The sequence below is a fragment of the Corythoichthys intestinalis genome, chromosome 14 (assembly GCF_030265065.1).
Source record: "Corythoichthys intestinalis isolate RoL2023-P3 chromosome 14, ASM3026506v1, whole genome shotgun sequence".
In the NCBI taxonomy this organism is placed as follows: Eukaryota; Metazoa; Chordata; class Actinopteri; order Syngnathiformes; family Syngnathidae; genus Corythoichthys; species Corythoichthys intestinalis.
In genome coordinates, this window is record NC_080408.1 from 1,777,393 (window position 1) to 1,803,260 (window position 25,868).

Below are 25,868 nucleotides of genomic sequence, written 5' to 3' on the forward strand. Positions count from 1 at the left end.
CCTCTACAGGCTGACAGAATTACAATTTTGGACTGTTCCTGAAGTCGACACTTAAATAAATAAATTTAAAAAATCGATGGATGAATTTGATTCGAAAAGGCAAACAATTTTTCACAAGAAGCTCATTTGCGTGTAAAATTCACTTGACGCTATATTTTAGCACGGGATTTTGTTGTTGTTGTCAATCTAGTCTAGATCAATTTGCGTTTGCTGATAACTTAATTGATTAAATCCAAGTATTCAGGCCAATATCGCTTATTACGTCGTCATAAACGACAAAAAATACAACTGACGACTCCGACGACGACTAGTGAGTTTTTTTGTGGGTGTTGTTGACTCTTGTGTTTACCTCGATTGACAAACCCGGAAGTGAGCGCGTCGCGCGTCCTCCAATCAGAAGCGAGGCTCAGGCTGCGTCAGCCAATCACAAGCCAACATCAGGCTCCAACAACAAACAAAAGATCTCGGCTGAGCGAGCTCATTAATTGAGACTTTCTGCTCGCTTAGCTCGACGTAGCCCGCCAATACCTTGCCTTTCTTTCGTCTTTTAAGAGTTTGTCAACCCGTTCCGGGGTGACAGGCCAGCCCAGACAAACCCGGGCGTGTTCCCGCGGCGACAGTTTCCTCTTTCTTCGGCACGGTTAACGTCCAGCTGAGCGCTTTGCCTCTCGCTAAAGGCGTTAGCCGCTCGGCTAATAGGAGCCGCGGCTGCTTTTCGTCCACTTTAGCTAGCTTTAGCTCGGCCCCGTTTCACCCGACTCGGAACTGACGGACACCAGCGGCTTCGGCTTGTCGCTGACAAGCCACTCGAGCGCAAGCAGCATGTCGGGCCAGTCGTCCGGCTGTGGCTTCCTCATGTCGGTGGTCGTCCACGGAGACTCGACGCTGAACGAGCAAGAGAAGGAACTTAACCAGCGATTGCGACGCCTCTATCCGGCCGTCAACGAGAGCGAGACGCCGCTGCCTCGCTCCTGGAGCCCCAAGGACAAGTTTAGCTACATCGGCCTGTCGCAGAACAACCTCCGGGTACACTATAAAGGTAATGACACGGCCGCCCGCGACGCCTGCTCGTCGGCTTGCCTGCTCCTATGGCCTCCCTCGCTTGATGGAAGCCAGATGCGCGTCGAGTCGATTCGATGAGGCTAAAAACAAAGTGGCTAGGCTAGTGGAGCTCGAGAGGACATCTTGATCTCTTTTCACAGTCATCCACGAGCTCCTTGGCGTCTAAAAACAATCCAATCGGCACTGTCGAGGGCGTCTGGAGTTGATCATTTTTAATTTAAAAAAAAAATATTTAAGGTCGTCCTCGAATCTTTCCGCCAGACGTTAACTTGAACGCCCAAAGTCTTAATTCTGTACTGAAGGATTTTTTTTTCTTGCTGGGCCAATGTAGCAGAAATGGCTAACTGGTAGGAAATGCAGTGAGAATGTCATTTGTGAGAAAACGACAAAGCTTTCTAGAAACTTCCTGAGCAATGATACACCTTTACGTCTGTCGTGAGACTACTATGTGAATTAATATTTTTTTCTGAATATTTTGTTGGGCTGTCTCTCTTGTTAAATCATACGTTTGCCTCTATTTTTCATCTCGTCTATTACTAATGGCATAGACAGCGGTAGACATCTAATCATTTTGGACGAAGATCATGTTTTGGTACCATTGACGTTGTCCAATCCATCAATCATCTCTGCCAACCCTTCCAATCCAAATGGATTTGATGTCTATGGCCGTCAATGGCACCCAATTTGTTGATTTATGAAATCACTATGGCCGGGTAAATTAAATCCAAATTAACTCACCATTTAATCAACACACTTAATGATTTCAATCGCGCATCAAAATTAGAGCCACCAAAGAAAAAGTTGATCATAGTGCTACTACTTGTATGCATTACTACAGTATATACAACTGTATATGCTAACTAGCTATAAATAGCATTACAAGCTGGTGTATGACTTCATTTACTGAAGGGACACACCTAATAACAGGACAGAAAGAGGGAAGTTAGGACCGATTTGGGTGTGACTCTTACTACTGAATATATTAAATTTGAATTTACTATTGCTTTATGTGTATGACAATATGACATGAGTCGGCGATAAGACTGGACCCTCTTAGTTCAGATGAAGTGGACGTATATCGCTGTCAATGGCAGTGTTTAAATCATGTGAAAAAAAATGTGAATTCTATCTAGGGCTGCTGCTATCGTTATTTAAGTAGTAGATTAATCTACCAACTAGTTAGTTCAAATAATCGAGTCATTGGATTAGGAACATTTAATGCTTTGCGGAATAAATTTTAGGAATCTAAAACAATGGCTTGCTAAGATTGCACTTTCAAAAGAGCATTAAATGCGAATACGAAATAAAATTCCTGAGTGTTTTTTCAAACTATACAGAATTGAAATTTCATTTAAAATTAGGGCTGTCAAACGATTAAATTTTTTTTAATCGAGTTAATTACAGCTTAAAAATTAATTAGTCGTAATTAATCGCAATTCAAACCATCTATAAAATATGCCATATTTTTCTGTAAATTATTGTTGGAATGGAAAGATAAGACACAAGAAGGATACATACATTCAACGTACGGTACATAAGTACTGTATTAGTTTATTATAACAATAAATCAACAAGACGGCATTAACATTATTAACATTCTGTTAAAGCGATCCATGGATAGAAAGACTTGTAGTTCTTAAAAGATAAATGTTAGTACAAGTTATAGAAATTTTATATTAAAACCCCTCTTAATGTTTTCGTTTTATTTGTAAAATTTTCAATCAAAAAATAAACTAGTAGCTCGCCATTGTCGATGTCAATAATTACACCATGCTCACTCATGGTGCTGAAAGCCATAAAATCAGTTGGACCCAAGCGCCAGCAGAGGGCGCCAAACACCAAAAAACAAGTAACCAGCGGACATTACACTCTGCTGTCATTTGAATCTGTTTGAGCGGGGCATGTGCGTTAATTGCATCAAATATTTTAACGTGATTTAAAAAAAAAAAATAAATAAATACCGCCCGTTAACGCGATAATTTTGACAGCCCTATTTAAAATGAATTGAAATACCTGAGCGTAGCCTCAAACGGTATAAAAAATAAATGATGATCTAAGTACAACAAGAGAACATTGGCTAATTTGCGTAGCAAAAGTCTGCTATCTTAAAAGCTATAAAATGCGCAGGGTTTTTTTTTTTGGCAGTGCTTTTAACAAATCTGTCAAACACGTCTTCCCACAAAAAATGGCTAAATATATCTAAAAACTAAATTACAAATGCATAAAAAAATATTAAGTCAAACAAAAACTTACCTAATGTTGGTTTTAACAGGGAGCAGGTGGATTATGCCATGTAAAATGAGTTATGTCTAGGGATGTCCCGATTGATTATTTTTGCCTTCTAGTGTGTGTTTTATTTGAACAAAAACATGTTACAGTACTTCCTCTTTTTATAGTATAAAATGTATGTATTTTTGTTTATTTTGGCAATGCCAATTAGAGGCGTTCAAAGTTTCCGATTCTTAGATTATTCAATGATCGATTTATAATCGAATCGTAGCCTCTGAATCGTGATCGTAATGGAATGGTTAGGTGCTCAAAGATTCCCACCTCTAATGCCAATGTATTTCTGGATTATTTTGTTACTTTTTAGCCCTTTGGGGGGAAAAAAAAATATTTTTAAAATTAAAAACCCGATCCTTTTCACCTGATTCCGATCAAATGGCCCGATTGGCCTGATTTCCGATCATGTGATCGGATTGGGGACATCCCTAGTTATGACATATTCACTGTTACACCGAAAGGGCAGTGTATGCCCCCCAAATCAATAAAACTAAATGCAAACACTTTTAAAACAAACCATTACAACGCCACTCTAATAGCATACCCCACGTAGCACGTCACCTTCGCTTATTAATATTCATGACGTTAGCAACTGTTGCTAGGGGGCTCAAACTCGCGTTTGTCCCTAATCCTAGATGCATGTAAGTTGTGTAGGAACGAGATGTTTACTGAGCTAAACCTACCAATTCTGTCCGAAAATGATGTCCCTGGTGCCAAATTCACTGGTAAAGATGTGGAAGAACATACAAATGTTCAGTTAAAGAGATGGCTTGAGTGTCGAGGGCTGAAAAAGACGAGCCGACTTGATCCAGAGTTAGCTTTTTTATCGACACCTTTTTCTTCTGCCACTGACAATGACATTCTCCTGTTTCAACAATCTATTCTTTACCACCATATGCCCTGTCTTTCTTATGTATTATATCCTCTGGTTGTCTTACGTCTCTGACCGTTCTTGGGGCTAATTTATATTGTTATTTTTGTGTAGCGATCGCAAATGCTACTCAGTGACAGCCAACGAACACTTTTAATTTTTTCATTAATAAAAAATCTTAATTACAACAGAAAAGGTAAAGCTGTTAAATCTAGAGCTTACCTGTAGGCATGAACAGGCTTACTACAAAAAGATCAAAGCCAAACATGGCTAATCTATTTAAATATACGTAATTTAGAAAAATTGGCCTGAATGACTCTTGTGATATATAAATAAAATTTTATTTTTTTCAGGTCATTCATTGACAGACAAGCAGCATGGCAAAACGGCATGCTAAAATATAAGTATAAAAAAATCTCAAAATGGCTTACCTCTTCGGGGCAGGATTGTCGATCTGTAGGACCATGGCCCCCAACAAAATGTTTACTGCATATGTAGGTGAATGGCTTCACCTTGCTGGCGTTAAACTGGTCTTTTGGACGTCCGTACAAGTTATTACATTGTTCACATTTTTCCCCCTCTGAGTTCTTGGCTTCGGGAAACGTATAAAGAAAACATCTTTCATATGTCGTAATGTCTAGAGTCGTTTTGTAGAAGATAGCAGCAGTGTTTAATCGGCATGTTCTTTTTTGAAAGATTACCCGCAGAAAACGAGCATAAGTAGCATTGGTTGTATGCGAGCGTAGTTCTATGTTGACCCCCTTCTGGTTTACGATGGTGACGTCACGCAGCCTTGCGGTCTAAAAACAGCATTCGTGTGGTACGCTATTAAACAAATACTCGAAGCAGCAAAATATGATTCAAAGCTTTTCTTTTTTTTTTTTTTTTTTAAACAAATGACTCGAGTTAATCGATTTATCGTTGCAGCATGAATTCTGTCATTTAGATCCCAGCAAATATTGTAATGATGCTCAAGCCATGATTCCATTCAAGGGGGCTCTCAATGGATGTAATGTGATGTTAGGTTCAAGGTTACTTTTTTTGTACCCGTGGGAAGATTTTTTTGGAGGCGGAAGAGAAGGTTTATAGATGTAATTAAATTGGACATGAAGGTAGTTGTTGTGATCACTCCATGCCAGCCATCCTAATGAAATTGTCCACTGCTGTCAATGGCAGTAAACTATTTCATCAATCAATGCCTTTTTTGATAGTGTTTTATTTCAGCATTGGCATGTTTCCCCAAGGTCACGGCAAGACCCCGAAGGACGCTGCGTCAGTGCGGGCCACGCACCCCATCCCGGCGGCGTGCGGCGTCTACTACTTCGAGGTCAAGATCATCAGCAAAGGCCGAGACGGGTATGGGAAAAAAAATTCTGTCTAAGCGCCGCACTTGTGACTTTGGTTGTAAACGAATTACAGGCATGCAAACTTGCCACCTTTCGGCGAGTTTTCGCCGTTTTGAAATCAGAATGGGTCATTTTTCTGAATCGCGTAGATCCGAGATCCGGCATGTCAACGAGCGAGTGAAACGTCAAAACCGTAGTCCATGCTCAAAACTACACTCTAGTCCTATGACCTAGACCAGGGGTCCCCATCTGCCGGGCCGTGGACCGGTCCGTCGCACATTTGCTACCTGGCCGCACAGAAATAATAATTTAATAACGACAGTGCTTGTCCTCGATAATAACGTATTGCTAGGCCGCGGGCGCAGCACATTTGTTCCCGGAAATAATTAGCCCCCACACGAGTGAAGATGACTGGAAAACAGACAGACTTTGGAGATTTTTTTACGGCGAAAAGGGCAGCTGACGAGCCTACAACCTCGAAGACCCACGAACTGCGAAGGAGTGGATTCGTGACCCGTTTGTGAATAAACCGAGTGATTCGAGCATGTCTGCAACAGGACGATCAACTTGTAGAGATGGCAAATGACGGCGACCTTATTAAAAGTACATTTGAGACAACAACTCTACCGAGGTTCTGGATTAAAGTCATTATGGAATATCCTGACATCGCTACAAGAGCATTGAAAACCTTGCTACAATTTCCAACATCGTATCTTTGTGTAGCGGGCTTCTTAATTAATGTTTAACGACAAGGCGAAGTCGTGAATGGTGAGAGCGGTGTGAAGTTGTTGTGTGCAGCTTACATGGCAGGATGTATCTGAGGAGAACTTTTCAACAAGTCCTTCCATGATCAAACGTAAGTTAATATTCCTTTCTTTCAAGAACGTTTGTAGTGTTTACTTTGGAATCGCTGCATTTGCGCATTTTGCGGCTATGTTTAACGTTACGCGCATGCGCAGAACCGCATCATTGCAATTTTTGATGGGTTGCAAAATCAGAACACTGGTCCGTGAAAAAAAGACCCAAATAACACCGGTCTGTGGTGCAAAAAAGGTTGGGGACCCCTGCGCTACAGGTCGCATTTGAAAGTACCCCCATTCCCGCGCTGTTCGTACACACCCCCGTTCATAAAACATCCTACAGGTGTACTTCTGTTTATCCAGTATGATGCCTTATCAATCGAAGTTAAGGACCATGGGACTAATTGCTTTGGTTGAATGTAAATAATGTTATGATCACTACAGTTAATGCTTTTGAAGACTTGTAATTTTTAAAAATCTATATCTATCCATCTATCTGTCTCTCTCTCATAATAGTTAAGTGAATGGAATTCATACTGTACCTGTAAATTCATATTTTATGCTGTACAGCTGCTCTCTGCTTAATGCAAATTGGACATACTGAATATTTTATAATTTAGATTTTGTATAATTTGCCACTTAATGCGTCTTATATGTTCTGATTTCAGGATGAGAGATTTAGACTTGTATATGCTAAATTATTATGTACTGTGTTTAATTCGAGATGTCTCTGGTTGCACTATGAAATGCACTTTTCCGCGCATGCCGTGTGTCCATTTTACTTTGTCACCTTTTTAACCCCTAACCAGTTTGCATGCCTGTGTAATCAGAATCCCTGATGACTGCGTTCAAAAGATTTTTCTTTTATTTTACATTATAATCAACCATAGACGTTATAATTATATATCATTATGACGTCTATGAATCAAAAACAACAACATGAATTTTTAATGCAAGAAAGTGAAAATACCTAACTGCACATCTTCAAGATTACCGTAATTTTCGGACTATAAGACACTACTTTTTTCACTCATTTTGAATTCTGGCGCTTATAGTCCATTGCGGCTTATTTGGGTTAATAGGCAACACTTCAATTCCATCCAAAATTGAGATAATTTGCTGGATGACACAAAATGACATCTGTCATAAGCATTCATTCGTGCTCATGGCACTGTCATGTCATAATAATGACGGTCTTATGGCATTACTGTCAAATAAAGTGTTACTAATTACCATAACTGGCAATTAATGAAACAACTGGAAGAGTAACTGAAGAAATAATTAGAACAGAACATGAATTTTGATTGTTATTTACATCTGCAGCGCTGCAATGCATGCTTGGAGGCATGTTCTACGATAACAGTGTTGACAGCAGGTGGTAGCACAGGTTGACTGTCTCTCCCAAGGGAGCAGTGATGGCTAAATTAAGCTTTGCAGCCAAATGGTTCAACGCTACATGGTGGTTCATTTGTTCTTATGACAGTCTTACGATGGCGCTGTCAAATAAAGTGTTATCGGTTATTATCTTTTGGTTAAATATCCCATAATAAAGTGTACAAATTCTGTTTTCGTGTCAAATTTGGTGATAGTCAGGTGCGCATTATAGTCTGAAAATTACGGTAAGTCATTTGCTGCCATTGTTGGCAATACACCACTAAAACGAGGTTTAGCCTGGTTAAAAGTAAATGGCAGTTTTTAATCATTTTATTTCTACACGGAAGCAAATTGCACCGATCCGTGAGACTAGTCTGCATATTGTCCTTTGAACTTGTTGCCTGTGAGTATTCCTATTCATCCATGTCAGTTCATTCTCTGGGCCTTGAATGGGTCGCAACTGGACTATTCTGGTTGTCAAACGTGAACTATCTGATGTGATGGTGTCTCTGCTCTCAGGTACATGGGCATCGGCCTCTCTGCTCAGGGTGTCAACATGAACCGGCTGCCTGGTAAGAAGAACGCATCCGCAAAACTTTTTTCCACTGATTATTAAAATACGACGATCAAATGAATCAACATCTCATACACTTGAAACAGGTCAAAAGTAGTTAGAAAAAATACGAGGCACACATGCATTATAGTTTCTGTACCTGTTCAATCTGTCGACGTCTTCCACCTTTCTTTGTCTCGGTCGTAGACGAGTCCCGCGTCACTTCTTGGATCCGTTGAAGCTTTTTTCGCTGATAGCTGAGTATGTTAAAGCGGGTAGCCAGTGCGGGACAGGTAGGCTTCAAGACAATGTTAGATAGTCGCGTTTAATTGGCTAAAATTGTACGGGTATTTAGAAATGTCTGACAATTAATGTTTCAGCCTTTCCAGGAAAAATTTGGTTTTGTTTTTTTCTATTACATATGGGGGAAAAAATGTCTTTTCACTTTATTAAACACGATTCGTCTTTTCGTATGTCATTTTTTTTGGATAGAACTTATTAAGGTGGACATTTTAGGGGATATGTAATATGAAGGCCTACTAATTCATTTTTATTCATAAAAAAAAAAACTTTAATTTATTTACATTTTTCTTTCAATTCTATTTAAGAAAAATATATATTGAACAAAAGCAAGCAATTTTTTTTTACATTAAAGTCATAGACTTCATAATACTGGTCCTTCATCTTGTGGCAAAGTTCATTATTTTCTGTAATGTACTGATAAACATTGGACTTTCATATATTTTAGCTTCATTACACACAACTGAAGTAGTTCAAACCTTTTATTGTTTTAATATTGACGATTTTGGCAAAAAAGGGATTTTTGGTTTTTCTCGACTATCTCAAAAAATGAGCATATCATGAAAAGGTACTCTAAAGAAGCTAATCATCTGAATCAACAAATTAACACAAAAGCCCTGCGAAAGATTTCTGAGGCTTTTAAAAACTCCCAGCCTGGTTCATGACTCAAAACCGCAATCATGGGCAAGACTGCCGACCTGACTGCTGTCCAGAAGGCCCATCCTTCACACCCTCAAGCAAGAGGCCAAGACAAAGACATTTCTGAGCCAATAGGCTGTTCCCAGAGTGCTGTATCAAGGCACCTCAGTGGGAAGGAAAAAGTGTAGCAGGAAATGCTGCACAACCAGAAGAGGTGACCGCACCCTGAGAAAGATTGTGGAGAAGGGCCGATTCTAGACCTGCAGAAACAGTGGACCGAGTCTGGAGTAGAAACATCCAGAGCCACCGTGCACAGGCGTGTGCTGGAGCCACTTTTGAACCTGAAACAGCGGCAGAAGCGCCTGACCTGGGCTACAGAGAAGCAGCTACGGACTGTTGCTCAGTGGTCCAAAGTACTTTTTTCAGATGAAAGCAAATATTGCATGCCATTCGGAAATCAAGGTGCCAGAGTTTGGAGGAAGACTGGGGAGAAGGAAATGCCAGAAGTCCAGTGTCAAGTACCCAGATTCAGTGATGGTCTGGGGTGCCATGTCAGCTGCTGGTGTTAGTCTACTTTGTTTTATCAAGGGCAGGGTCAATGCAGCTAGCTATCAGGAGATTTTGGAGCACTTCATGCTTCCATCTGCTGAAAAGCTTTATGGAGATGAAGATTTCATTTTTCAGCACGACCTGGCACCTGCTCACAGTGCCAAAACCACTGGTAAATGGTTTACTGACCATGGCATTACTGTGCTCAATTGGCCTGCCAACTCTCCTGACCTGAACCCCATAGAGAATCTGTGGGATATTGTGAAGAGGAAGTTGAGAGAAGCCAGACCCAACAGTGTGGATGAGCTTAAGGCCGCTATCGAAGCATCTCGATTCTTTGTCAAAAGAGCGAAAAACTGGGCAGTTAGCCTTTATTTTACGTAAATATGTCGAAGAATGATGATAGTCTGATAGACAACGTGGCGGCAGGCAGCCTCATAGCAAAGAGCTTTTTAGGTTGCAAATTCTTGAAAAAACGAAAAATATAATAATTACCTTGAATCCTCAAGCAAATCACTCCTGAGACAATCCTTCCTGTTTGTCTGCGGTACAGTTTTCGTACTTTTTCAAACAAAATCCGGCATTAGATCGCTGCATGTGACCGACTGCTAATAAATGAAACAAAAGTGTTGGATGGCCCCCTACTTGAAGGTGTGGCGCAGTGAAGGTGGAATCTGACCTGTCAATATCATTATAAAGTATACGGTTAAAGTATGTTTTACAACATTTTTAAGTTAAAAGGAAAAGATAAAAGGCAAATAACAAAGTTCATTTCTTTTATTGATTCGAGAGAAATTCAGTGTAAACATAAAAGGAAAAATATTGTTGTCGTTCCAACAGAGGTTGCGCTAGACTTTTTCCTTGTCTGTCATTTTGACTGACAGGGTCATGAAAATCCGGTCATAATCTATTTTTACCCGTCACTTAAATTTTTAAAATGATGATAAGGACATTGTGGTGACCCTTTGTTTGGCATAATTCACCTTCCGTACTTGTGTGTCCATTTGGCCGAGCGCGTTACCGGCTACGACAGTCACGTGACAGAAACACTTAAGAGCCACGCGCGGTCCCCTCACTATCCACTCGCTCTCGCTATATGATTGGCCGAGGAGTCGAAATGCTCTCCCGTGAAATGCCTGTTTAAAAATGTTCCCGTTGTTACTTCTTGCGTTCGCTTAGAAGTGCCCATTTAAAAAGGAAAAGCGATGGATGATACTACACACAGAGCGTATTATTAACAAATGTTAAAGTTGTATAATCATATAACGAGAATAAGGAAAGTCACTGACAAGCGCAGGCCCCCGCGAGTGGATAGTGAGGGGTCTAGGATAGTGCGCCTACAGCTAACAAGACTCTTAACATTGCATACCGCTTCAACATATTCAATAGTATTTAGTTTTCATTCATTTTAAATTAATATTTTGTCCGAACAAGCTTAACATAGAATCCACACCGTGCCATCACACATCAAGCAGATGAATATGTAACTTTTTCTCCGCAGTGACAAAAACAGCTGACTGTGGCCCCAGTAGTTAGGGGTAGCCTACCATATGTAGCATATGGAACAATGAAATTAACAGTTCACCTGCTGTGGCCTGAACGTAGTCTCACACCTTCCTCCTGGTGCGCATGGACTTGAATTGCGTGCCCGCTTGTGCAGTCCCTGTTTTTTCACCTCTTTTATCAACACCATTGTCGTTTTGGGGCTTTTTGAAGAAACTTCGGACACTCAGTTGCCTTGACATTTTTCAGAGTAAGGCCAACGACGTCATGCATCAAGAGAGACAATGGCTCATTAATATGCTCACTCGCCACCCTGTGGTCTGGGGTGTGAATTGCAACCGGTCAAAATGACGGATGGACTTCAGTTTTTTCCGTCACCGTTTTAAAAAATCTGTCAACGACGGAAAACATTCGGTTAACGCGACCCCTGCGTTCCAAGTGCTTTGGACATCTAGCGCCGTTGTTGCACCTGAAACGAACCCTTAGCATCCGTTTTGCCTTGTACGTTTACCAGGTTGGGACAAGCACTCTTACGGTTACCACGGCGACGACGGCCACTCTTTTTGCTCTTCCGGCACCGGGCAGCCGTACGGACCCACATTCACGACGGGCGACGTGATAGGTTGCTGCGTCAACCTCATCAACAACACCTGCTTCTACACAAAGAACGGACATAGCCTCGGTCAGCTACGCTGCTTGTTTTTTTTTTTTTTTTTTTTTTTTCCCCATTCAGATTCTGATTCAGATTTTGCTTCTTTCTTCCACAGGGATCGCATTCACAGACCTTCCGGTAAGTACCCACCCTGATTTCTTTCGACCATAGCCACGTCCTCCTCACGAGCGGCGGTGATGTCCCATCCACAGCCCAACTTGTACCCGACGGTGGGCCTCCAGACCCCGGGTGAGGTGGTGGACGCCAACTTCGGTCAGCACCCGTTCGTCTTCGACATTGAGGACTATATGCGCGAATGGAGGACCAAGATTCAGGCGCAGATCGACCGCTTCCCCACCGGCGAGCGCGAGGGCGAGTGGCAGTCCATGATCCAAAAGTAAGAACGTTACTGAAAAGGACGTACAGTGGTACCACAAGATACTAGGGGTGTAACGGTACACAAAAATCTCGGTTCGGTACGTACCTCGGTTTTGAGGTCGCGGTTCGGTTCATTTTCAGTACAGTAAGAAAACAAAATGCAAAATATAAATGTGCTAGTTGTTTATTACACACCTTTGTGCTTTCAACAATAAGAACATTAGCCTATACAAAGCCAGAATTCTGCTCAAAAAGTAGCGGGTATTTAAAGATAATCCAACAACAATTTGCCTTTCAGACCCTGCGTATTGGTCAGCTTTCTTTCTGAAAGAAAGAAGAAAAAAGAAGCCCTGTGCTAAAGAGAAAAGCAATCCTAATGACAAAGATTTTAACATGTATTTTACAAATGAAATGCCTCAATGAATCATTTTTTTTTCTTATGAACGGTTTTCAAAAGCTTTATTGGTGGATTTTCTCAAGTTAAAGCGCCACACAGAAATTAATCAATTTAATTGTGTAAGCAGGAGCTATGTATTCTTGTTATTTAATTACAGGTGTTTTAGCTCATTTCAATTTATTTTATTTAAATGGGCTATTATTTATTTTATTATGTGTTTGTATTTTACAAATGTGATGTAGTATTCATTTATATTGTATATTTTATGTTGTATAACTTTAGTTCCTATGTGAATATTTATATTTACTCTCGGTCCCTTCCTCATTGCGTCCCGAAGACTGTGCTGACTGTGTTTTAGTTCCGCTTTACCTGGTACAATTCAATAATCGGAATTTGGATGTTTGTAAATTGTTCTCGAGTCTTCCACGGCCGGATCGCGAATAATCTAAGAATCGGAAATTTTTCCCGCCTCTCGTTATCCCTACCCAAGATGGACCCCATCCCTGTCGACGTCGACGGCACTGGAACTTCATCACTCGCTGCCTCCCCTCTCATATCAAACGGACGGGATTATCTCTTTGTGTTGTTTGCGCTCCGATTACTCCTCCCGCCCGGATTTAATCTGCATTTGTCGGGCCTGCTGTTATCCAGTCTGGTCACGGCGCCAGATTAAAAACAGGACGTTTTCGAGCCGCTGACGGCACGCAGTTCAAGAATGGGGCAGCGTCGCTTTGAGCTACTGAAAAGAAGGATCACCGGTTATCCAAACGTGACGCAATATGCGCGCTCGTGGAGCTTTTTGGGCACATAAAATTGAATTTGACATGGTGTATTTGAAACCGTAGGATGGTGGCGTCCTACTTGGTGCATCACAGCTACTGCGCCACCGCCGAAGCCTTCGCCAAGACCACCGACCAGGCCGTGCACGAGGAGCTGGCCTCCATCAAGAACCGGCAGAGTGAGTCCGTCGTTGTCCACGGGCGGCAAAGATATTTGCTAGCCTACCTCCAGATGGTATTTTTCCCGGTTCTTTGCAGAGATCCAGAAGCTGGTGCTGTCAGGCAGGATGGGCGAGGCCATCGAAACCACCCAGCAGCTCTACCCGAACCTCCTGGAGAGGAACCCGGACCTGCTTTTCATGCTCAAGTACGTCCTCTAGTCGGCGTATGTCTACAATATGCAGTGACTTGAAAAAGCATTTGCCCCTTTCCTGATTTAAAACAAAATTATTGGACAAAAAGGTTATGAAACCAGTTTTAATGGTACCATGGACTTCATAATTATATTTATGGGTCACACCCTCAGACACTGCGCCACACCTTCAAGTAGGGGGCCTGCCCACACCCAGCATCAAGTGGAGTTATTCTTACACACACGCATGCAGCGATCAAATGCCAGATTTAGGTTGAAAAAGTATGAAAGCTTTACCGCATATCAACAGGAAGGATTGTCGCAGGCGTGATTTGTTCGAGGATTCGAGGTAAATATTATATTTTTCGTACCACACGTGCATTTTGAAACGTGAAAAAAATCAATGGGAAAAATTAGCCGCTACAGCATTGGCGTTGTAATTAGCAATATATATGTAAAATAAATGTTAACTGTCCGCTTTTAGCCAAGAATGGAGACTGTTTTACGTCCATGTGTATAAAGAATTCAGGGATTTAACCGTTATTCACAAGAATTTTCAACGTAAAAATCTCGTTTTGGTGATAAGGCATCGCAACAGTGGCTTAAAGACTAGCAGCACTGTCGTCATATTTACGTAAAATAAATGCTAACTGCCCTTTTTTTTTTTTTTTTTTTTTTTTTTTTTTTGGGGCTTTTAACCAAGAATCGAGACCGTTTTCCGTCCATATCTATAAAGAATTGAGGGATTTACGCATTTATTTATAAGAATTTTCAACTTAAAAAGCATGTTGTGGTGAAATGGCGGCGCCACAGTGGCTTAAAGACTAGCAGCACATTCGAAATATTTATGTACAATAAATGCTAACTGCCCGTTTTTTGTTTTTTTTCTTTTAACCAAGAATTGAGACTGTTTTACGTCCATATCTATGAATAATTCGGGGATTTACGCATTTATTTACACGAATTTGCAACGTAAAAAGGTCTTTGTGGTGAAATGGCAGCGCCACAGTAGCTTAAAGACTGGCAGCACATTCGACATATTTATGTAAAATAAATGCTAACTGCCCTTTTTTTGTTTTTTTTTGCTTTTAACCAAGAATTGAGACTGTTTTACGTCCATATCTATAAAGAATTCAGGGATTTACGCATTATTCACAAGAATTTTCAACGTAAAAAGCTTTTTGTGGTGAAATGGCGGCGCCACAGTAGCTTAAAGACTGGCAGCACATTCGACATATTTATGTAAAATAAATGCTAACTGCCCTTTTTTTGTTTTTTTTGCTTTTAACCAAGAATTGAGACTGTTTTACGTCCATATCTATAAAGAATTCAGGGATTTACGCATTTATTTACAAGAATTTCCAATGTAAAAAACTCGTTGTGGTAAAATGGCAGTGCCACAGTGTCTTAAAGACTAGTAGCACATTTGACATATTTATGTAAAATAAATGCTAACTGCCCGTTTTTTTGATTTTTTTTTAACAAAGAATCGAGACTGTTTTACGTCCATATGCATAAAGAATTCAGGGATTTACGCATTATTCACAAGAATTTTCAACGTAAAAAGCTTTTTGTGGTGAAATGGCGGCGCCACAGTAGCTTAAAGACTGGCAGCACATTCGACATATTTATGTAAAATAAATGCTAACTGCCCGTTTTTTTTTTTTTTTTTTTTTTTTTTTTTTTGCTTTTAACCAAGAATCGTGACTGTTTTACGTCCATATCTATAAAGAATTCAGGGATTTACGCATTTATTCACATGAATTTTCAACGTAAAAAGCTCTCTGTGTTTCCACTTGGTCAGCTTTGACGGAGATAGGCCCCCTATGAATCGGCCCCGTGCCCTAGGTTCCGTCAATATATCATGAAGTCTCTGTACTGTAATAGATTACCGGTATTCCCTCTCGCAGCAATGCAAGAATACAACTACTGTGTTGCTATCTTATTTTTCTCATAAGCAGACGGGGCGTAAAAATAATGTGCAAACGTTTAGAGTAAACGTCCTTGCATATAATATCCTGTAGCCCCATGGGTAATCCCATTGCCCGCCGGGTAATGAGGTTCTAATTCCTACTACCACAACTACATTTGACTATAAATGTTTCATAATTTTCTGTAAAACAAACTAAACAACCAAAAAGAATGAGGAGGCAGACTGTAGTGAATCAAATGTCTTTATCCAACAGTTATTCATAAATTTAATGCCAAAGTCCACTATTTTGTATGTCAATTTAGTTTGAATGGCAGTTTTTGTTGAAGGAGGCTTTAAGTTTGTTATATGAATTAGTTCATGTGTGTGGTTTCTTTATAAATAGAAAGACAACTTTACTATCTCACAGTAACTCAAGTGCTAATATGCTTCACCAAAACACAATACAAAATGGACCCTTAGGCACTGATTAGCATAATGACTAACTAGCTTAATGCTCTGTGCTAAGTAGTAACGTCTCATTCCAAAGAACATAAACAATACGATTGGCTTCATTTAAACACACACACACACACACACACACACACACACACACACACACACACACACACACACACACAAAGGGCCCTAACTATGGACAAGGATTACACTGGCGATTAGTTGCCGGCAAAAATCGATAATCATATTCGTTGGCAAAAAACTTGTTCATCGATTAGTAGTCGCGGCCTTCGTATTATCATGTACGTTTTGAACGTCCATCGCTTTCAGTGCTGGTTGTTGACATGTCCTGTGTCTCGCCACGTGTTCAGGGTGAGACAGTTCATCGAGATGGTGAACGGGACGGACAGCGAGGTGCGCTGTCTGGGGGGTCGCAGCCCCAAATCTCAGGACAGTTACTCCGGCTCCCCGCGGCCCTTCGGCAGCCCCGCCCACAAAGCCGGCAGCGCGCCGTCCTATCTGACAGGTACGCCGCTCTTGACGACGGCTCGGCTCCGCCCGTTCTAAAAGCGGCGCCGCCCCGTGGTCGCAGGTGGGGACAACAACTGTTGTAACGGCGTGACGTCCAACAAGAGCCACGGCTCCGCACCGCACAGTCATAAGCCCTGCCCCCTGGGCTCAGGCTCCGCCCCCCCGGCGTCAGACGCCAGCTTGAACGGGAGCCACTGTCAGACGACCGGAAGCAGGTGAACAGAGTTTACGCTGATTTTTGATTGGCGGTTAACTCTTTCAGCGCTGCTGCTGCTGATGATGATGATATCCCACTGTTGTGAATTTAAATGAGTGTCACTCGTAGATGTCCAATCCATTTGAAGTGGGCGCTCTTCCCCTCCCCGCCCCCCTTTTTTTTTAAATTATAAAAATAAATACAGTGCCTTGCAAAAGTATTCGGCCCCCTTGAATCTTGCAACCTTTCGCCACATTTCAGGCTTCAAACATAAAGATATGACATTTAATTTTTTTGTCAACAATCAACAACAAGTGGGACACAATCGTGAAGTGGAACAACATTTATTGGATAATTTAAACTTTTTTAACAAATAAAAAACTGAAAAGTGGGGCGTGCAATATTATTCGGCCCCCTTGCGTTAATACTTTGTAGCGCCACCTTTTGCTCCAATTACAGCTGCAAGTCGCTTGGGGTATGTTTCTATCAGTTTTGCACTTCGGGAGACTGACATTCTTGCCCATTCTTCCTTGCAAAACAGCTCGAGCTCAGTGAGGTTGGATGGAGAGTGTTTGTGAACAGCAGTCTTCAGCTCTTTCCACAGATTCTCCATTGGATTCAGGTCTGGACTTTGACTTGGCCATTCTAACATCTGGATACGTTTATTTTTGAACCATTCCATTGTAGATTTGGCTTTATGTTTTGGATCATTGTCCTGTTGGAAGATAAATCTCCGTCCCAGTCTCAGGTCTTGTGCAGATACCAACAGGTTTTCTTCCAGAATGTTCCTGTATTTGGCTGCATCCATCTTCCCGTCAATTTTAACCATCTTCCCTGTCCCTGCTGAAGAAAAGCAGGCCCAAACCATGATGCTGCCACCACCCTGTTTGACAGTGGGGATGGTGTGTTCAGGGTGATGAGCTGTGTTGCTTTTACGCCAAACATATCGTTTTGCATTGTGGCCAAAAAGTTCAATTTTGGTTTCATCTGACCAGAGCACCTTCTTCCACATGTTTGGTGTGTCTCCCAAGTGGCCTGTGGCAACTTTAAACGAGACTTTTTATGGATATCTTTGAGAAATGGCTTTCTTCTTTAGGGCTGTCCCAAACGACTAATTTTCTCCCGATTAGTCAGCCGACTATTTTTACGATTAGTCGACTAATCTAATAATTAAATTTTTTTATTTATTTTTATTTTTTTTTAAAACTAATTTAGCAATGAAATTTTTGTTGACGCTTATCAATTAAAAAAAACATATTGGAACACTCAAATCATTTATTAAAGTACAAATAAACAAGTAAATAACAATAATAAATCACAAATAAACAATGAGTTCAAATGCTGATAGAATTAACTTGTGTAGCATCCCGATTGAAAAGATGGTCTCTTAAACTGATGGTTTACAACTTTTATTCCATCCTTGATGTAAACACACCGTAAGAGCTACGGTGCACACAAATAAAGCAACACAATAGGAAATTAACAAAAACTTTTCACCTTTTTCCTTTTAAACCTTATTTATATATCAGTGAATTGCCTATATGAATTGCCTTTACCTTATTACCTTATCATTGACAATCTCTCCCTTGAGTGCAATCACTGTATATACTGTATATATTTATGACCTTTTAACCTTATATAATTTTCTATACCATAAAATAAACCATAACATGAAATAAACCTTTCAGTTGGCAATACTAATAGCACTTATAGGCCCATTGTCAATGAAACATTATTATTTAGTAAGGCGACAGCACCCTCTGGTGTACAAAAAATGAAAAAAAAAAAAAAAACACAAACTGCGTGATGGCGCTTGAGGTGTTTATTCACGGCCGACGTGCAGTCAAGCTTGGCACTGAAGAGACAGGACAGAAGAGTGTACTCTCCTTTGTTTCTTTGAAATAAGTCAATGTTTTGGACACTCTGGTGCGCTTTTTTTGGCTTTGTGCCGCTTTCCCCGCTTGCAAACAGCATCCGACATTCTAACTTTCCACGCATATATTTTTTTAACCCTTCATTAACCGTCGACGGCATGTTGTGCTCGTCGACGGATTTACGTCATCGATGACGTCGACTACGTCGACTAGTCGGGACAGCTCTATTCTTCTTGCCACTCTTCCATAAAGGCCAGATTTGTGCAGTGTACGACTGATTGTTGTCCTATGGACAGACTCTCCCACCTCAGCTGTAGATCTCTGCAGTTCATCCAAAGTGATCATGGGCCTCTTGGCTGCATCTCTGATCAGTTTTCTCCTTGTTTGAGAAGAAAGGGTTAGGGTTGATGCCTGATGTGTTCCTTGGTTTTCATAATGCTCTCTGCACTTTAAACAGAACCCTGAGACTATCACAGAGCAGGTGCATTTATACGGAGACTTGATTACACACAGGTGGATTCTATTTATCATCATCGGTCATTTAGGACAACATTGGATCATTCAGAGATCCTCACTGAACTTCCGGAGTGAGTTTGCTGCACTGAAAGTAAAGGGGCCGAATAATATTGCACGCCCCACTTTTCAGTTTTTTATTTGTTAAAAAAGTTTAAATTATCCAATAAATGTTGTTCCACTTCACGATTGTGTCCCACTTGTTGTTGATTCTTGACAAAAAAATTAAATTTCATATCTTTATGTTTGAAGCCTGAAATGTGGCGAAAGGTTGCAAGATTCAAGGGGGCCGAATACTTTTGCAAGGCACTGTAGACGCAACATTAAAAAGTACATTTGTTTTTTTCCTTTAAAATATTATTTTTTCTGAAAAAAATAAGTTGAAACAAAAATTAATTCACTTAGGGGCTACGGAAATCAGACTAATGATTCCCCCCTATTTTTTTGGTTATTAAAAAAATTTTTTTTTCCATTTGGAAAAAATCCATATTTTAAATAACATGTAAAACAAAATTACATTGAGGACTACAGAAATCAGGGAATAATTTTTTTTCCCCCTGTCTTTTTCAGAAATATGTGGAAAAAACATTCATTTTCCACCCCCTTTTTTAAATTATAAAATAAAATTAAAAAATGTACATTTGTTTTTTTCTTTTAAAAAAAAAAATATATATATATATACCGATATATTTTTAAAATCTGTGAAAATATTTCCAGGACTACAGAAAAGAATAATGACTAGAGGTGGGAATCTTTGGGCACCTAACCGTTCGATTACGATTCAGAGGCTCCGATTCGATTATAAATCGATTATTTATGCACCACAAATCTGATGGACGCAGTCAGGTGTTTTTTTTTTCTTCCCCCCCCCCCCCCCCTTTTATCTAGCGGTATGAGTTGAACATGATATTTACTCTCGGTCCGTTCCTCATTGCGTCCCGAAGACCGTGCTGTGTTTTATTTCCGCTTTACCTGGTATAATTCATTAATGGGAATTTGGATGTTTGTGACTCGTTCTCAAATCTTCCACGGCCGAATCGCGAATAATCTAAGAATCGGAAATTTTGCACGCCTCTAATAATGACCCCCATTTTTTTTTTTTTATTATATGAAAAATAAATATGAATTTAAAAAGTGCGTCTTTTTTCCTTTAAAATATATTTTTCAGAAAAAAAATAAAGTGAAACATAAATTAATTCATTGAGGACTACAGAAATTACTCATAGACTAACGATTTGCCCCTGTTTTTTTAGCTATTCAAAAGAGCATTTAATTTTTTGAAATTTTTTTCATTTCATGTACCGGTGTATATGTATATATATGTGAAACAAAAATATATTAAGGACTACAGAAATCAGAAGTAAGGATTTTTTTTTTTTTTAAGAAATGTGGATAGGAATGTATTCATTAAAGACTACAGATATACAATATTTAATGCCCCCCCTTTTATAATTGTAAAATTAAAAAGTGCATTTGTTTTTTTCCCTCTAAAATATAAAAGAAAAAAAAACTGTGAAACAAAAAATATATTCATTGAGGTCTATGGAAATCAGGGACTTCCTGGCGCCCCCAAGTACAAATTAATAAAATTAAAAATGACTTTTATTGTTTTGTCCTTAAAAAAATAGATATATATTTTAAAAAATGAATAAAGTATGCCACTGTCCAACTTCAAATGGATTGGATGTTTACTAGTGATAAGCTTATTGAGAAGGATGAAATGTGCCACGTGATTGGATGTCCATCAACATCCTTGGCGCTTAAAGCGTTAAGATTTGAACCATTTTGCAGGCAGACACTTTTCGCGTCTCATGTTTTTGTGTGTGTCTTCTTGACACGCGTCATTTCTTTGCTAATCAGCGACATGGACATGGAAGTGGAGCACTTCACCAACGGCGTGACGGAGACCTCAAACGGCTTCCTGAACGGTTCCTCCAAACACATCCACGAGGCGGACGACTGCGACGCCGACATGGGTACGCTCACGTCTGCGCGTCCACGATCGCTTGCGCGCGCGTAACACATGACGTCACGCGCAGAAGTGGAGTCGGCGCTGATTAAGCGGCAGCTGTGCGGTGGCAGCCAGGCGGCCGTCGAAAGGATGATCCACTTCGGACGGGAGCTGCAGAGCATGAGCGAGCATCTCCGGAGAGAGTGCGGAAAGAACTCTGCCAACAAGAAGATGCTCAAGGTACATCTCGGTTGACGACGTCCGAATACTGTGGTATGAAAAAGTATCTGAACCTTTTGGAGTTTCTCACATTTCTGCATAAAATCCCCATCAAATATGATCTGATCTTTGTTAAAATCACACAGATGAAAAAAAAAAGTGTCTGCTTTAACTAAAACCACACATTTATAGGTTTTCGTATTTTAATGAGGATAGCATGCAAGAAATGACAGAAGGGGGAAAAATAAGTAAAACTCAAGATTTGCATGGAAAATCCCAATGTTCACTTTTTTTTTTACCCAGGCAACGCCAGACCATACTGCTCGATAAATCCATCCAGCATTAAAAAAAAAAAAAAAAAAATCCTGGGGAAGGCCACATTTTAAAGTTTCCTAAGTGTCAATTTAACAAACCTTGTCCCCAACAATTCAGCACAAGTAGCATGCCGTGCAATACTGCTAGTGGAAAATAAGCAGAACTTCACATTTGAAGTCCAGCTTATTTCACCAAAATGTGGAGATTTGGATGATAAAATTTGTGAAGTCGTCGTCGAAAACTACACTGCTGGCCAAAAGTATTGGCATCCCTGCAATTCTGTCAGTTAATGCTCAGTTTTTCCCAGAAAATGATTGCATTAGTAATATCTTCATTTATTTTGCTTGCAATGAAAAAACACAAAAGAGAATGAAAAGGAAAAAAAAAACATTATCATTTTCTACAAAACTCCAACAATGGACTAGACAAAAATATTGGCACCCTCAGCCTAATACTTGGTAGCACAACCTTTAGACGAAATAACTGCAAACAACCGCTTCCGGTATTTATCAATGAGTTTCTTACAAATCTCTGCTGGAATTTAGAACATGCTTCTTTGGCCAACTGCTCCAGGTCTTTGAGATTTGAAGAGTGCCATTTTCAGATCTCTCCACAGTTGTACTATGGGATTCTGGTCTGGCCACTTTAGAAGTCTCCAGTGCTTTCTCTCAAACCATTTTCTAGTGATTTTGAAGTGTGTTTTGGGTCAGTGTCCTGCTGGAAAACCTCTGAGGGAGACCCAGCTTTCCCTGGGCCCTACATTAAATTTGTTGGTAGTCTTCAGACTTCATAATGGCATGCACATGGTCAAGCAGTCCAGTGCCAGAGGCAGCAAAGCAACCCCAGAACATCAGGGAACCTCCACCATGTTTGACTGCGGGGACCGTGTTCTTTTCTTTGAAGGCCTATATTTTTCCCCTGTAAACTCGTATGTTGATGCCTTTTACCAAAAAGCTCTACTTTTGTCTCATCTGACCAGAGAACATTCTTCCAAAATGTTTTTGGCTTTCTCTGGTAAGTTTTGGCAAACTCGAGCCTGGCTTTTTTACGTCTCTTGGTCAAAAGTGGGGTCTTCCTGGGTATCCTACCATAGAGTCCCTTTTCATTCAGACGCCGACTGATAGTCCGGGTTGACACTGTCGTAGCCTCAGATTGCGGGACAGCTTGAACTTGTTTGAATGTTAGTCGAGGTTCTTTATCCACCATCCGCACAATCTTTCGTTGACATCTTTTGTCAGTTTTTCTTTTCCGTCCATATCGAGGGAGGTTAGCCTCAGTGCCGTGGGCTTTACACTTATTGATGACACTGCGCACGGTAGACGCAAGAACATTGAGTTCTTTGGAGATGGACTGTAGCCTTGAGATTGCCCATGCTACTTCACAATTTTGCTTCTGAAGTCCTCAGACAGTTCTTTGGTCTTATTTCTTTTCTCCATGCTCAATGTGGAACACACAAGGACAGAGGTTGAAACAACTTTAATCCATTTTAACTGGCTGCGCTAGAGAAGCATCGCATGATTTTTCAAAGGGTGCCAATACTTTTGTCCGCTCCATTTTTGGAGTTTTATGTAAAATGATAATGACCCCCCCCCCTTTTTTTCTCTTTTGTGTACTTTCATTGCAATGTCAATGAAGAAATTACTCCCAAAGCATTTGTAATTGCAATCATTTTCTGGGAGAAATTGAGCATTATCTGACAGAATTGCAGGGGTTCCTATACTTTTGGCCAGCAGTGTAGTTCTGACCGTCAGTTCTGGTGCTGATCGAATTCTGAAAGTCTGCTAGCTTAATGCTAACAGTGAAAGTGAAATGGTATTGACTGGCTAATACAGTATAAACTAAATAATGCAAATTCTGCAGATTTTTTTAGCGGTTACTTTGCAGATTTTCTGCCACTTTTTCATTTTGGAGTCACTCCTTGTTAATTTATTGACAGCGCTAGATGACTAATCCCTGTAAACTAGGAGGGGCGAATGAACGTTTTGTTTTTTTTTTTGTTTGTTTTTTTTGGTAGCTTTTGCATGCAAAGCCCCCGCCAATAAGCACAACTGTAATTTACCATTTTGTGTGCGCTTTTAGGACGCCTTCAGCCTGTTAGCCTACTCGGACCCGTGGAGTAGTCCGGTGGGTTACCAGCTGGACGCCATCCAGAGGGAACCCGTCTGCTCCACCCTCAACAGTGCAATACTCGGTAGGCGTAGGCCGAAGCCGCGTTCGGATGGGGTCCGCTCTCGTTTTGAGCGCCGCCTGTGCTGTGTCTTGCTTTCCAGAGACGCACAACCTGCCCAAGCAGCCCCCTCTGGCCCAGGCGGTGGGCCAGGCCGCCCAGTGCCTCGCCATCATGGCGCGAACGGGCAGCGGCTCCTGCGCCTTCGCCTCCGTGGACGATTACTTGCACTAGCCGTACAAACGCACACAGTACTGCGCAAATGTCTTGGTCCGCCATCAGAATGGCGTTTGGATGCTTCCGATAATTACCACAAGATGGCAGCAAAGCAATACTTTAATGTCCAATCCAAATGAAGTCCAAAATGCACCTTCCCACCAATGAGTTTATCATTAGTAGATGTCCTATCCATTTGAAGTGAAGGGTGGCTGCCATCCCTCTCACTTCAAATGGATTGGACGTCTACTCTCTAACTGCCCTCAAATTTAACCCGTTGTCTACTTTTCGGAGAAGGAATAACATCATCAGGTAAGAAAATTTAAAAATAATTCTTTGTAATCATTTCTTAAAGTGAAGTGATTTGACGTATATTCTTGGATGTGGTTTTGCTGTTCGTTGGGAACCAAACGTACGTCAAGCTTTGCCGTCCTCTTGTGGCCAAAGATAGCAGTGCAAGACTTTTGAACACTACTGTGTGGACTCTTATGTATATGCACACACCGCCTCCCTTTACGTGGTAAATAGAATTCAGCGCCCCCACCACCACACCCCTCCCCCTGACGGCTGTCCCCACCACTGACTGACGACGGCCATCTTGAATGGCCTACCCCGCCATCAAACCCCATCGCAATGTGACCCCCATTTTTTTTTTATTTGTATACGTCTATTTAGTGCTGGCGTCAAAGGGGGCGGGGGGAATTCGGGTTTTACTTTGGTTGGAGTTCACAAGGCGCAGATGACGCTCATCGGAATTATTATTCTTGTTTCTTGCATTGAGTTTACGCCCACTCGTGATGCCAATAAAGGACGTCAGCCGGCGGAAGCGTGGCCAGTTTTTGATGATGCGCACTTTTGAATTAGGGCTGCAGTCGATTAATCAGTTTTTTTGCAGTCATTCAACTCTAGGGTTCATTCTTTTTAAACACGTTTTTTATGACTCAGTTGCTCAGGGGTTTACATTTCAGTTGGGATTGAGCATTGCAACAACATTTGGCCATGGTTTGTCATCTTGTCATTGTTTATTTTGAATAGCGTGCACACTATGCTGCCGCTTCCAAGGATGCCCTGCATATAGCATCACAGCTCGACGCTGCACATAAAGTAGCAAAAGCGCACCCTGCTCTGGTTGCATTCACAAGCAAAGCAGGGTGCTCCTCAAGCGGACCAGAGTTTCTTAATCGTGATAAGGCATACCTGTGAAGTGAAAACCTCAGGTGTCTGCAATTTGAAGCTCATTGAGAGTGCTTAAAGTGTGCAAAAGAGTAATTCGAGCAAAGGGTAGATTCTATGACGAAAGTAAAAACATAGACTTCATAATACTTGACATGGGGCCTGATACAAAAATTTGAAATATTTTCAAAACCAAGCTGCTACCGACCTATACTCATATATATATATATGAGTCTCCATTAGCAGCGGCATAAAAAAATTCAAAGTCGTTCCCTTATAAAATCCCAATTAGTTTTTTTTTTTATATAAGTATAACAAATATTTTTTTATATAAGTATAACAAAACTTAAAATGGCTGTAAAATTCTCAGATTTTAAACTAGATACACAAAAATCACCAAATGCAGAGATAATCGCCTATATTTTCAGGATCAATTGCAATATTTAACATGGCGGAAAACGCAGACAAGACTGAAAAAGCAGTTTCTGCTCTTGCATCCCTCTTTAA

The 25,868-nt window shown here is 40.7% G+C and overlaps 1 protein-coding gene across 1 annotated transcript; it reads left to right on the forward strand.

The window, feature by feature from the left end:
- The first annotated feature begins 452 nt into the window (after positions 1-452).
- ranbp9 (RAN binding protein 9) lies at positions 453-25,014 on the forward strand. The gene is made up of 14 exons (XM_057857151.1): positions 453-1,039; positions 5,461-5,572; positions 8,256-8,308; positions 11,795-11,962; positions 12,048-12,070; positions 12,145-12,329; positions 13,553-13,665; positions 13,745-13,853; positions 16,578-16,732; positions 16,799-16,952; positions 21,181-21,296; positions 21,360-21,511; positions 23,885-23,996; positions 24,076-25,014. The coding sequence occupies exons 1-14, from the start codon at positions 823-825 to the stop codon at positions 24,204-24,206; spliced, it is 1,800 nt and encodes a 599-aa protein (XP_057713134.1). The 5' UTR covers positions 453-822; the 3' UTR covers positions 24,207-25,014.
- Positions 25,015-25,868: the final 854 nt, after the last annotated feature.

Excerpts from the sequence above, each read along its gene's own strand:
- ranbp9 (XM_057857151.1), top strand. The coding sequence starts at position 823 with ATGTCGGGCCAGTCGTCCGGCTGTGGCTTCCTCATGTCGGTGGTCGTC. Across the intron at positions 16,733-16,798 it reads CGCGCCGTCCTATCTGACAG|GTGGGGACAACAACTGTTGT; the intron begins GTACGCCGCTCT and ends CCGTGGTCGCAG. Across the intron at positions 21,512-23,884 it reads CCAACAAGAAGATGCTCAAG|GACGCCTTCAGCCTGTTAGC; the intron begins GTACATCTCGGT and ends GTGCGCTTTTAG.